Source organism: Mobula hypostoma, chromosome 7 (assembly GCF_963921235.1).
Source record: "Mobula hypostoma chromosome 7, sMobHyp1.1, whole genome shotgun sequence".
In the NCBI taxonomy this organism is placed as follows: Eukaryota; Metazoa; Chordata; class Chondrichthyes; order Myliobatiformes; family Myliobatidae; genus Mobula; species Mobula hypostoma.
Genome location: NC_086103.1, coordinates 162,287,738 through 162,302,166, shown reverse-complemented (window position 1 = coordinate 162,302,166; position 14,429 = coordinate 162,287,738). Strand labels below are relative to the sequence as shown.

The 14,429-nt window shown below is 38.8% G+C and overlaps 1 protein-coding gene across 1 annotated transcript in view; it reads right to left on the bottom strand.

Annotated features, from left to right (window-relative positions):
* LOC134349959 (testis-specific gene 10 protein-like) overlaps positions 1-1,734 on the bottom strand; it is a 104,222-nt gene extending 102,488 nt beyond the window's left edge. The window contains 1 exon segment of the mRNA XM_063054913.1: positions 1,657-1,734. Coding sequence (XP_062910983.1) covers positions 1,657-1,734 — 78 coding nt within the window.
* Between the last annotated feature and the right edge of the window lie 12,695 nt (positions 1,735-14,429).

Sequence of the window (14,429 nt, the reverse complement as noted above, 5' to 3'; positions counted from 1 at the left end):
AAATCTTGAGTAGTCGTGATAGATTTATAGAAAAACCTAAAACTAGGGATCACATTCTGCCCCCCCCCCACAATGTTCAGTTTGATTTCTGATCTCCAAAAAAAAAAGCACCTGGGAAAACAATGGCAATATTTCTGGTCCAACTTTTGATATCATTAATTGTAACATATATTATTTTAAAATGATAAATGTAAAATAGATAAAATTGTAATATTTTCTTTGCAATAGTAAATATTTACACAATAGTTCATTTCCTTCATAATCCAGTTTAATTAATAACTAAAGATAAATCAGCCGTGAAAAGGCACATTGAAACCCAACAATATTGACTAAGGTAACTTTGACTGGGACACTAAAGGAATACCATACTGAAATAATGTATTCATAATAAATGCATAATAAATTCTTTTTTTTACACATTTAGCTATTATGTATTCCTAAAAAGCAGCTCATTTCTACTATATGCCAATTCTGATAAAAGGACATTCATTTGAAATATTAACGCTATTGTGTGTTCCATGACCACTGCAGAACTTTGAGTGATTCCAGTTAAACAGTAAATTAAAAAGATAATTTTACAATGACTTACACAAAAAAAGTTTGACAACATTTTTGGCTCAATGAATGTATTTGGTGGACAGTATAGAAAAATACTCACCAGTTACTCATTTCACTAGTCAGAACTCAAAATGCAATAAGAACTTACTTGTTGTAAGTGATAATATGTCCAAGGTCTTTGAAAAGTAGAAGATGTTCAGTCAGAAGTGGGCTATTTCAGGAGCAGGATAGCAACAGTTATGAATGAAAAAGAACCATTGACATTTGGTTTGATTTTGCAGGTGTAGAACTTAAATTTGGGCTGTTAAATTCATCTTCAGACAAGTAACTTGTGGTTTGGCTTGTTATTCTGGACATTGATTGATGTGTTTCACAACGAAAAGAGGTTTAGATTGAGTGCTCGGTCAGAGACTGCCTGCACCCCTCAGGAAAAAAAATGGCTAATAAAAGGGGTCATAATTTTAAGCTGATTAGAGGAAAGTGTGTGTGGGGGGGGGGAGAATGTCAGAGCAAGTAGTTTTTTTAATGATATACAGTATACACAGCTTGATGGGTGTGAGGAATGTGCTGCCAGAGGTGGTGATAGACACAATACATTAGGGACATTTGAGATTCTTAAGCATATGGAAGATAGAAAAATGGAAAGCTATGGGGATGGAAAGATTAGATTGATCTTGCAGCAGGTTAAAAGGTCAACAGAAGATCATGGGCTGAAGGGTATGTACTATGCTGTAATGTACCATTCGACGGATTTCGGCAGCGCTCAAAATTAAAGCTGGAAGAATCAGTCAGAATAAATTTCAATCAACTCACTCGCTAACAGAAAGCCATAATTTCCCATTGAAAATGGATGGGACTGTTGGCAACTCTTAAATGTTAGAGTAGTCCATTTCTGCTCCCTTCAGATCAAAAATCCCTTATTTCCACCCCCCCCCCATATCCATATTAGTGGCACTACTTTGTCAAGATTTGGTATGTCACCAAAGATTTACAGATTTCTACAGATATACAGTGGGGAACATTCTGACAGGTCACATCACAACCTGGTTTACAGCCTCCAGAGAGATGTGAACTTAGTCAGCTCTATCACAGGCTCACATTCACCACCATCACGAACACCTTTAAGAGGTAATACCAGAAGATGGCGGCATCATCCAGGACACATCCTCCCTTCATCACTACCATCAGTGAGGAGGCAAAGGAGCCTGAAGACCAACACACATTCTAGAAATAGCTTTGTTCCTCTGCCATCAGAAATTAGAATAGTCCATAGCACTTCCATTTTATTTATTTTCCACCAGTGTAATTTATAGTAACTTTATGACTTGGTACTGTATTGTAATTATTTTACATATGTCATGATGGTAATTCCAATTCTTATTATTCAATAAGACGTACATATGCACACAAACAATGCTGGAACAATGTTGAAAGCAATTACCAGGTGCTTGAGTTCTCTTGCAAAATACTTTGAAAGATAGCTACATGTATACAAAACAGTTCTAAACTAATCACCTGAAAACTGAGTAGAAAATCATCCTGATTAATTTGAGCTCTGTCTTTAAATCCTGCGAGTTCAAGGGCCAACTCAGAACCAATATTCTGACCCAAGAAGTCTAGGATATTTATTATAATTTCCTGGATAAGAAAGAAAAAGTAAATCTATAGCATTTTGAATGCGTTCTAAGATATTGTGTTCTAAATAGGTTAATGGCAATGAAATTGTATCTAAGTAAGCTGCATTAAGATTCCCAATTTGGAATTGGGAATGCTTTTTATCAATTGCATGAGTAAAGCATTAAAAGTATAAATGCCAAAAGCAAAATACTGCATATGAAAATCTGAAATAAAACAACAGATGCAGAATTTATTCAGCAGATAAGACAGCATCCATAGAAAGCAGTTCAGGTAATTACCCTTTTGTCAAAACTGCAAACGTTTACAGATGAAAGGAATAGATGTAAAACCAAAGTCTGTGACTTGGTGAAAGGCAGGTAACTAAGTGACAAAATAGGCACTGCAGGTAAACGTGGTTAAGGGCACCAGTGAATAATTAGAGACACAATAAACAAAAATTACATTAAATTACACAACAGAAATGTACAATGTCAAAGATGTTATTTGGGTTATACTATATAGATTATGTGGATATATTTCATGTTAGAAATCAAAAACCATTTTCTTCAGACCCAATCACAAACTGTTCACTTGTCCCTGTCTCTTAACAATTGCTCAAAATTGAATCAGACTGTTTAAACTTGTCAGTGCTAAGATGTGCTTTGGAACACATTGTGCTACAGCCTAGACAACCTGTTTCCACTATAATTTAATCCAGCTCTATTTCTGCTTCTTCACTTCTGTTACCTTTTGACCCCAATATTCCACACAAGACAAGCAAGCTTCTAAATCCTATGCGAATGTCCTCCAATTCTTGTCATTTTTATTGTCCCCAGGAGGCCTTCTACACCTCTAAATTTCACTTTCTCCTTAATGGCAGCACTCCTCTTCAATCAAGCTTAGATTATTGCTGTGATTTCACCTTCAATAGGTGTCAATTTTAATTTGATAACACTCCCAGGAAGTGCCTAGAATTTTACTGCATTAAGGAGGGGGTACATAAAATGCTGATTTGTGTTTTTAAAAAAACATCAACTTACTTCAGGTCAACTTAAAAGTTAGATTGCATATTTGTTTCTTTATTGTGTACCAAAATGGATGGCAGGTCAGAAGATTGGACAGAAGGCAAAAATAAGAAAACATTGATAGTCAATGAAAAATTAGAATACAGGATATTGCTAGCTAAAAAATTTAAAACAGATATCTAAGTTTCTGTTGATATTAAAAGGATGAAAATAAGCTCCTGTCCTTTAAAAAGGAAATCTGGGCAATAGTGGAAAACAAAAAGCAAATGAACTAAGTTGTGTCGCATCAGTCTTTGCTCAATGAATACAAGCAGCATCCAAGATGGGATTAAAATGGAACAAAGAACTGAAAAGTGACCAAACAACTGGTTCTAAGCAAATTGGTGGGCTAACAAGTCCTCAACCCTAATGAACTCATTCTAGGATCAGATACTAGTTAATGATAACCTTGCCAGTATCAGATAAAAATTCCATAACATTTATAATTCCAGTCCTCGTCAAAAAACTGAAACTATAAACACGAGGAAGTCTACAGATACTGGAATCCAAAGCAACACACATAAAATACTGGAGAAACTTCAACACTTCCCTTATGCAGGATGTTAACATCCGACACAAGAACTGTGTTGAAAATTATTAAAGACATTACAACAGGCCAAAAATATTAAGGAAAGGAAAATCAAATTGATTTATCAGTTTATTGGAACACAGGAATGATACAATAGTAGGACAAATTGGATCCTCAATCCAATCTTGTCTCAATAAACTGCACTCCCCCCACCCCCCACCCCCACATCACTCAGCTCCATTGACAATTAAAGGTCAATTTGTCTTGAATGTATTCAATGAATCCATCTTCATAATCAAGAAAGGAATAACACAGGTCAGTGCTAGGGTCTCACTTCCTACAATTTATCTAAATAACTTGGTTAAAAGTGCCAAAGATACAATTCCCAAATTTGCTGATGACAAAGATAGACACATGTGGAAAAATGTGGAAATAAAAAAGAGAAATTGCCCATGTAGTAAGGAAAATAAAGCAGCATTTTGCTAAACAGTGAAAGATTGCAAAACTAAATTGCAGAAGGATCCAGGGTGCCCTCTATCATTCACAAAAAGGCTCAAATGCAAGTAGTGCAAGGAATTTGATAAACTAACATCTGACACAAGAACAGACTTATTAGGGAATTGAACACGAAAGGAGGTGGTTTTGTTATACAGCAGCATAGTACTCCAGTTGTGGTTGTCAGTGCAACCACAACTGGAGTACTATGTTCAATACTGATTTTGTCTAGTAAAGGATGTTAACATATTGACAATTCAGAGAATGCTTATTAGTCTAACACCAGGAATAAGCCAGCTGTTTTATGAGGGCAAGTTACTAGAGGCTAGAAGAGTGAAATGGGACTTAATTGAAAAACAAGACCTCCAAATCTCAACATGTTGGAGAATCTAGAAAAAGGCATCATTTATTTAAGGAAAGGCAAAATTTCTTTCCTTAAGTGGTTCCAAGTACTTGGTACTTTCATTCTCAAGGATGGTTGAAGCAGAGTCTGAATATATAAGGCAAAAGGAGATTCTTGATAGCCAAACATTCTAGGTGAGAATGCAGAGGGGAGATAACAAAATTAGACAGAACCTTAATGGATGGCAGAGAGGTTCAAAGGGCCTACATTTTATCTCCCTGCTCTTTTGTATGAAGATGTTAAAAAGTGGGTTTCCACAATCAGACAAGACGTCAACATTGAGACTGAATGAAAACTCTAAAACATTGATGCCCACCCACCAGTTGGGAAACATTGTCAGTCAAGATATACTGGTGTATCATTTTCAATTTTGGACAGCCCACTTACAGGAAAGATATCATTAAGCTGGAAAGAGTGCAGAAAAGATTTAAGAAGGCTTTATCAGGATGCAAGGGCCAACGTTACGAAGAGAAGTTGAGCAGGCTAGGACTTTATTCTTTGGAGCATAGGAAATGAGGAAGTGATCTTATAAAGGTATATAGACAGGGTGGATGCATAGTTTTTTTTTACCAGGGTTGGCGAAATCCAGAAGATGCCATAAATTTAAGGTGAGAGATGTAATAGCAACACAAGGGGCAACTTGTTTCACATAGAAGGGGGTACATATATGGAACCACCATCCAGAAGAGGAGACAAAGTTCAAAGTACAATAACATTTAAAAAGACGTCTAAATTGCTACATGGGTAAAGAGATATGGGTCAAATGCAAAAATGGCAGTAGATAGAGTTGGTGATAGTTGTGTTTCACAGGAACAGTTCTGGGACCCTTGCTCTTTGAATAAATGACTTCAATAAGGGAGTGGAAGTGTAGGTAATTATGTTTCAGATGACACAAAGATTGGTGTTATAGATAGTGGTTCCTAACCTGGGGTCCACAGACCTCTCAGATAATGGCAGAGATCTATAGCATAAGGTTAGCTACCCCGGGAAGGAAAAAATATGAAGTGATACGCCTTGGAAGATTGAACTTGAAGGCCGAGTACAAAGTTAATGGCAATATTCTTAGTACAGTAGTGTAAAAGAACAATTGGGTCTTGGATTTCATGTATGTATATCCCTTAAAGTTGCCAAACAAATTGAGATGGTGGTTAAAAAGGCATATGAAATGTCGGCCTTCATTAGTCGGGAGATTGAGTTCAAGAGCTGCAAGGTACAGTTGCAGAACTATAAAACTCTGGTTAGAAAACACTCAGTATCCATGAAACCACACACCCAGAGGCTGTTTTCATCATCACTGAAGACTTTAACCAAGCGTTGTTGACTAGAGCTTACCCAAAGTCCTGCCAACACATTTAGGTGAGAACACAGGGAGAAAGCATACTTGACCACTGCTACTCTCCCATCCGCAACATGTATTAAGCACATCTCCACCCTCCATTTGGGAAGTCTGACCATTCCCCCATCTTGCTCCTGCCCACCTACAAGCAGAAACGCAAACTGGAAACAGCCATGGTGAAAACCATCCACTGCTGGTCCAACCAACCAGACTCAATGTTACAAGACTACTTTGACAGCGTCACTTGGAAGGTATTTCGAGCTGAGAGCCTCTCAGAATACACGCAAGTGGTCACATGCTTCATTCGGAAGTGCATTGAAGACATTGCTCCCAAAAATCAGTCTGTGTTTACCAAACTAGAAACCTTGGTTAAATAGTTCAGTGTGTGTTGCTTTCAGTGCAAGGGATAAAGCCTTCACCTCTGCAAACCAACAGAAGCTCAAGAGATGCCACTATGATTTACATAGAGCTATCAAGGGGCAAAATAGCAGCACAGGGACAGCATCTAGTCACAACTCTGTGACAATGACACACACAGCATGTGGCAAGGACTGCACACCATTGTGGATTCAAGCAGAAATGCAGCAGTACTGCCAACATTGCCGCTTCGCTCCCGGATCAGCAAATTATTATTTTTTTTTTAAATGCTTGATTCATAGTTGACAGGACTGATCACCACCACCACCACCCCGCCCAAAGAGACCTACACCTTGGACATCTCAGAGGCTGAGGTACATAGAACATTCCAGTGCGTCATAGCCACAAGGCAACAGGGCCAGACTGCATCCCTGGGCAGATTACCGTTAATTATTCAAGTTAAACAACTGATTACTAAGTGGTCCCCATTGTCTCTACCACTGATTGGCCCAGTTAATGCTATTAAATTGATTATTTTACCTAAATTTTTATATCTATTTCAAGCGATACCAATTTTTATTCCCAAATCTTTTTTGATAATATCGATTCTAAAATTTCTTATATATGGCAGAACAAAAATCCCAGGTTAAGAAAAAAATATTTATACAAGTCCAAGAAAGATGGTGGTTTAGCATTGCCTAATCTAAGATTCTACTATTGGGCAATTATTATTCAATATTTAATATTTTGGACACGATTGGAATATAATTCCAAGTCCACCTTGGGTAAACCTTGAAGGTTACTCTGTACAAGGGTTCTCTTTGGCTTCCATTTTAGGAACTTCACTTCCTTTTGTATTATCTAAATTGAATAAACAAATGGTTAATCCAATAATTAAACATACATTATGAATATGGTTGCAATTTCATAAATTTTTTGGTTTGAACAAATTTATATTATCAAGTCCTATTATATCTAATTTTTTTTCAACCCTCGGTTATGGACCAAGCCTTTTTGATATGGAAAATGAAAGGTATAACATGTTTTTGTGACTTATTTCTGGATAACTGTTTCATGTCTTTTGAACAGTTATCTAATAAATTTAATTTGCCCAGATCCCAGTTTTTTTTTAGATAATTACAAATAAGAAACTTTTTAAATAACATGCTGCCTACCTTCCCGATCTCATACCCTACTGATATCATTGATAAAATGTTAGGTTTAAATCCCTTTCAGAAGGGATTAATAGCATCTATTTATGAAATAATTATGAAATTACAGCCAGGTATATCTGATAAAATTAAAAATGAATGGGAAAGGGAACTTCAACTTTGCCTACCTATAGAGAAATGGGATAAAATTTTTCAATTAGTTAGTTCTTCCTCTATATGTGCCAAACACACACAAATACAATTTAAAGTAGTGCATTGGGCCCATATGTCTAAAGATAAATTAGCCCATTTTTATTCCATATATACCCTATTTGTGACAGATGTCACTCTGAGGTGGCTTCTTTAAATCATATGTTTTGGTCCTGTCCTCTTTTGGAAAAATTCTGGAAAGATATTTTTGATATTATCCCAACAGTTTTGCATTTTGATTTACAACCACATCCTATTATGGCAATTTTTGGTTTGCCATTGATAGAACATAGATTTTTTATCCTCTTCAGCCTGTCGGATAATCACATTTGTTACTTTAATGGCCAGAAGATCCATTTTATTGAACTGGAAGGAGACCAATCCTCCTACTACATTCTAATGGTTTTCCCAAACTATATCATGTTTAAATTTAGAAAAAATCAGAAGTGACATTTTTGATCCTTCGGTTAAACTTGAAGAGACTTGGAAACCATTTATTCAACATTTTCATATGATGTAATTTGACCTTTCCGAATCCTTCTTATTAACTTAAAATATATGAATAGAGGAGCGGAGTTGATGACATTACTGAACATGTTCAACTTAAGATATTGGTCTAACCTTGTTTTGTTCCATGTGCTTTTTTTTTGGGTTTAGCATTTAGTTTCTTTTTTTTGTTTTTTTTTGGGGGGGGGGGGTTTCTTTGTATTTTTTTTCTTTTTATTTCTTTTTTCTCTGTGATTAATTATATTAGGAGTTTGGAAGTCTATTTTACCTGTATTATTTGAAATCTTTTTTATACATGCTTATCAACAATAAGATTATTCCAATCCCTCTGTATCAATATTGTTATTGTTTATAATTTTGGAAGATTAATAAAAAGATTTAAAAAGAGAGATTGAAAAACTGCAGAGAAAATTTACAAGGATTTTGCCAAGACTTGAGGACCTGAGTTATAGGGAAAGGTTGAATATGTTGGGGCTTTATCGCCTAGAGTGTAGAAGATTGAGAGGAAATTTGACAGGGGTATACAAAATCATGTGGGGTAAAGAAAGGATAAATGCAAGCAGGCTTTTTTCACTGAGGTTGAGTGAGACCAGACCTAGAAGCTATAGATTAAATCAAAATCAGATCAAGTTTAATTGTCATTCAAACCATACATGGATACAGCTGAATGAGACAGCGCTCCTCTAGGGCCGAAGTGCAAAAAAATACAAAAACATACATTCAAAATAACGAGAAAGGAAAAAAAGAACATAGTCACACAAGAAAACAAATTTTTAGACCAAATTCCTGAGCAACAAATCCCGCAAACTGATTGGAATAGAGGCTGAACTGCTGGGAACACCAATCCACCACTGGAGGGAAGCACTGATGGAAGAGGCCACCCCCAACTGAGCTTGGATACCACACTATAATGCAAGCCCAAGGACTGAGACCTAGTCCTAGCTATAACCAAGGCGATACTGTTGCCTCACCACCTGTCACACCACAAAACAAGGGCAGCAGACCTGCAGCAATCAATGTCCAACAGGGTTTTACGATCACAAAAGAAATGTCCAAGATAGACCCTCAAGGTTTCACTGCACGCCACCTTCGAACCAACTCAAGTGCCTCCTGAGTAGCAGGTTAAGGGTGAAAGATGAAATGTTGAAGGGCAACCTCTTCACACAGAGGGTGGTAAGAGTGTAGAATAAGATCCAATGCAAGTGGTGGGTTCAGGATTGACTTCAATATTTAAGAGAAATTTGAATAGGTACATGGATTCCAGGGAAATGGAGGGCTATAACCCAGGTGCAAGTCAATAGGACTAGGCAGTTAATGGTTTTGGCATGGAATAGGTGGGCAAAAGTGCCCCTTTATGTGCTGTAGTGTTCTATGACTATCAAGTGGACAACTAGAGACTTTTCTCCAGGGTGGAAATGGCCAACGTAAAAGAGCGTAATTTTAAGGTAATTTGAGGAAAGTATTGTGGGGGGGGGGGTCAGAAATAGATTTTATTAAACAGTGTGGTAGATGTGTGAAACACTGCCAAGGCTCATGGTGGAGGCAAATACAGAGACATTTAAGAGATCCTTAGATAGGCACATGATGAAGGGCTAAGTGGGATGGAGTGTTAGTTTGTACTTTGAGTAGGTTCAAAGGTCAGCATAACTGTACTGCTCTATATTTTGCATTCTATGTTCATATTGACATGGTTTACTCAAACTGCGAGAGTGGAATTTGAACTCTCATTTGTTAAATCACCAGTCAAGCAAAATAATAACTCTTTAGCACTTTTTGACCTTTACCAAGATACAGCATCCAAAAGGGATAATTTTTCAGTTGTAAACTAGTTGATTGAACAATTGTTAGATTTATGAACATGCTAATTAATTGTTGCATATTACAGTCCTATGGTTGCTCATTTACACAAAAGGGACAATTGGAAATACAGTTGACAGTTGGTTAACTGGGTTCACCTTTCATACAGCTTTATTTGGATGAGGAAATTTTCTAGTTGTTTGATCCAGGAGAAACAACCACAGGAGTACACAGTTGCTATAGGAACTACTGAGCTTTTAGGATTGTTTACTTGCAAAATCTTGAAGACTTTTTAAACAAACTTTGGTTCAAATTCACATTACAGAAAGCTTGCTTTTTGAAAAGATGCTACCCAAGAGCAATTACTTTTAAAGTTGCTAGCTACTTTACTATCCCGAGTACCACTTCTTTAAACAAAAAAAAAGTTCATTTTAGCGTCTACCTGAGTATTTCCAGTTTATTTTTAACTTTTACCTTGAAGTTAGAGGCTGACCAACTCCATCTCCGCGTAGGCAAGTCCGAAGACATGCTGGGAAAACAGGACGAGTTTTCTCTTCACTCCTCCCCTCACCCTTGCGGTTAAAACCGCTCGGTACTTTCAGTGCCCTCAAAAAGTCCCCCTTCCCCCTTAGTTTCCCCAAACCTGACCCCCCCCCCCCCAGCTTGTTGCTGTCATGCAAAATAGGTTGCGTGGCTTTAAGACATCAAGAGGACTGGAGAGGGAGACCGGGGTGCGCAAATACACCCATGTACAAGATAAACTAAGAGCCAGTAACTTCACCAAGAGCCCCTCCAGTATTTTCACACCAAGTCGTCCCTGTCACAGCCACACTTTCTCCTCACAATACCTCACCCGCTTGAGCAGAACGGCATCAATGAGATACCAGAATCACACCTCCAGCTCTTCATGGACCCCACCTGTGGACACTCAAGCTGAAGCCACCTGTTCTCGCTCTTTCCGCGGGCACCTGGTCATTCCAACTCCGCCTATGGCAGCCGACCTTCCACCAAGCGTGCGGAACAACCAATCAAAACACTCCGCTCTCCGCCGTTGCCCGGTGAGTTCTAACCAATCAACGCTCGATAACGGGAAAAGTAATCTCCCCGGGACGATCAATAAAGCGCTATGTTTGTTAGAAGTTTTTCCCCTCTCGCTTTTGCTCCCGCACAATTGCAGAAAGCCCAGCTACCGATTTAATCAACAGAAACACAGCCGTTAGCCCCTCCCATACGACACCGGTTGCCCGGTTACGCCGCGTACTTGACAACCGAAACAATCCGGATGAAAGGTCACCTACAGCGTCCAGCTCGTTATAAGTTTCTCAATTAACTGACATTATTAACAGGATAAAATACATCAAATCATGTATCATTTCCTGTCACCGTATTACAGATACTCCTGCACATAACGTCATTTTGTACATTCCATCTGTCTGTGTATATAAGCTAACCTTATTATGTATATTCGGCCACACTCAGTTACTTATACATTGTATCGTATAGGATTGTCTTTATATTTATACTATTTTCGTTGTTCTCCCCTTTGTACTCATTGTGTTTTTTTATGTTGCATCGAATCCGTAGCAACGATAATTTCATTTTCCTTTACATATTAAGTTGGTTAATAAGTCGATAAATTCGGTGCAAAATATTAAGGGGAAATGTTTATCAATCAACGCGATCCGAAAACTTAACAGCACCATATAATTCATAGGCAAGAAAAAAGAGTAAAATAAATCATATGCCAGTTCAATTATTCAGATTAGTTTAACACACATTCGTGCATCAACAGTGAGGAAGGTGCGATGCAATGAACAATTTGTGGCGGTGCATTTTCTTGAGAGCAAATCCGTTTTATCTCTGCCAGACTCTGAGATTTAGGCAACATGCGCACTTTCCGCCTTGTACTGTATTTTTTTTCCTCTGCATGGGGTCATTAACTGGGGAACTGGTAAAAGGGAGGCTCGCAAGATCAGGGGAGCGGCGATTTCAGAATTCATGTGGCTCTGCACTTAAGCCTGGAAACCTGAGAAATAAGGAACATTTGAATAGGTTAGGATTTTATTCTCTGGAGAGCGGGAAAATGGGAGCGTGTTCTTACAGACGTAAACGAAATCATGAGGGGCATATTACAGGGTGAATACATAAAGGTTTTTCCCTTCAGGTTGGTTGAGATTAGAAGTACTGGTTTAGGGCGAAAAGGGAAATTTAAGGGGAACCTGAGGGGGAACTTCTTTACTCAGATGGTGTGGAAGGAGTTTCCAGCAGAAGCCGTGGGTGCACATTTAATCGTAACATTCGGGAGAAATTTGGAGAGGTACAAGGATGAGCGAGTATGGAAGACTACGAACCAGGTATAGGTCGACGGGAATAGGCAGAAAACCAAATCAACGTGGATTAGATGGGCTGAAGGGCCTGTGTCTTTGCTGTAGTACTTCTGTGACTCATCGAAAAGCAAGGCTGCCACTATTGAGGGAATGTTGTCATGTTATCACAGAGTTATACCGCACAAGAACAGGGCTTGCAGCCTAACTTATCCATGCCAACTGTTATGTTTTGTAATTGCAAAAACTAATCAATAGAAAAACACAGGGAGAATCAGGATAAACTTGCCTACTTCAGTCTTTACTTTTTAGTGAGGCATGCACTTACGATATGGTGGCAGAATCACATATGTCACGTACTTTTACATATAACCCATGTAAAGAACAAATAATGCTTAAATAAACAGTATATTTACAATATTACTCAAATATTACTATATATTAAATACACTACACTTCTTCCTGCTTAGCTATAAGCTCTAACTCAATATAGAATGTGTATCATCTATATACATTGTGTACTATATAATACAACTACTATCTAGACATCCACAGAAAAGTAAATTTTAAATTGTCCCATTCAGGCCTAAAGATTTAATTACTTGGAGGATTTCTTACTCTTTTAAGACAGTGTTTTTCCTGAGGGTGGTGGTGGCTGGAGAAACTTGTGACTGTGAACCAATCTCAGGTTCTGGGGCTTTCACTGTGGTGTTTGTAGGATTTGACTCTGGGACTGCAAGAAGTGGTTCTGGCAGCTCTGGACACCTTTCTTCTCCAGCAATCGACTCTGCTCTCCTCAGCTGATCGATGTGCCAACTCCAGACAACATCAGGTGCAATCTCCACCGTGCAGGAGAGTGGTCCCGTTCTGGTCCTAATCTTTCCAAGTGCCCGATTTTGATCAGATACAGTATGTAGCCCTCTCCAGGATTGCTTGTCCACAAGTGAAGCATCGAACTTCTTTGTTTGAGGAGACCTCAATTTATCTCAGCTGGTTATCCTGCATCCTCCTTCTGAGATCGTCTTGAGTACAAGGGTTGACCCAGGAACAACACGGCTTGGCTGGTGAGTTGTTGGTTGTGGAGTGTGCTGCATTGCAATATGCAAAGAGGAAATTGGCAAGCTTCCTATTCAGTGTCAGTGTGGTGTGTTCTGCTGACGTTGCTCACAGTGTGCTCTTTAGATTCTGGACTAATCTTTCCGCTAAGCCATTTGTAGCTGAGTGTTATAGTGCAGATGTAACATATCTTATTCTGTTCATTTTCAAGCAAGACTAAAATCCTTCTGCAACAAACTGTGGTACATTGTCACTAAGTGTTCTGGAATACCAGTCTTTGAGAAGAGGCTTCCCAACACACCAACAATGTGACGAGAGACCTTGACAAGGATGATTAGGACTCAAGTGCTAGATTATCCAAGACTAGGATCAAAACACAATATGAGACTGAAACGCGAAAAATGAGCTCTACACAAGATGTTAGACGATAACTCAAGTTGAGCTTACGATTGAGCACTGAACCTCTGTTCAGATGCTCCTTAAATACTGAAATCCTGGCACCAAAACGCAGCAGCCAATTAGTGAGATAGTCCTGAAAACTAAACGGGGCCACAGCAGCTACCCATGTTCTGAAGGGTTAGAGTGTCTAAACCCTGGAAGCTGGCATGGTTGGGTGCTTGTCGTAACAGGACCCCCCTCCCCTGTGGCCGACTCCTGATGGCCCTGGCTGCTCGGAGAGATGGTGGTCGTAGTCATGGGTGAGAGCTGGATCCCAGATGGCCTTTTCAAGCAGCCAGCACCTTTTCTCGGGTCTGAATCCTTCCCAGTCCATGAGGTACTGCCAAATATCCCAAACCTTTCGCAAGTCCAAAATTCTTCTTACGGTGAAACCTGTTCCCCTTTGATAAACCTGAGTGATGGCGGGGCTGATGGTGGTGGGGCTAAGGGACTGGTGCTGTCAGATGTTAACTTAGAGATGTGGAAGGTGTTTTGATCTTCGGGGTCTTGGGGAGCTGCAGGGTGTAAGGCTTACTTTCTTGAGGACTTTGAAGGGTCCAATGAATTTGGATGCCAACTTTCTAGAC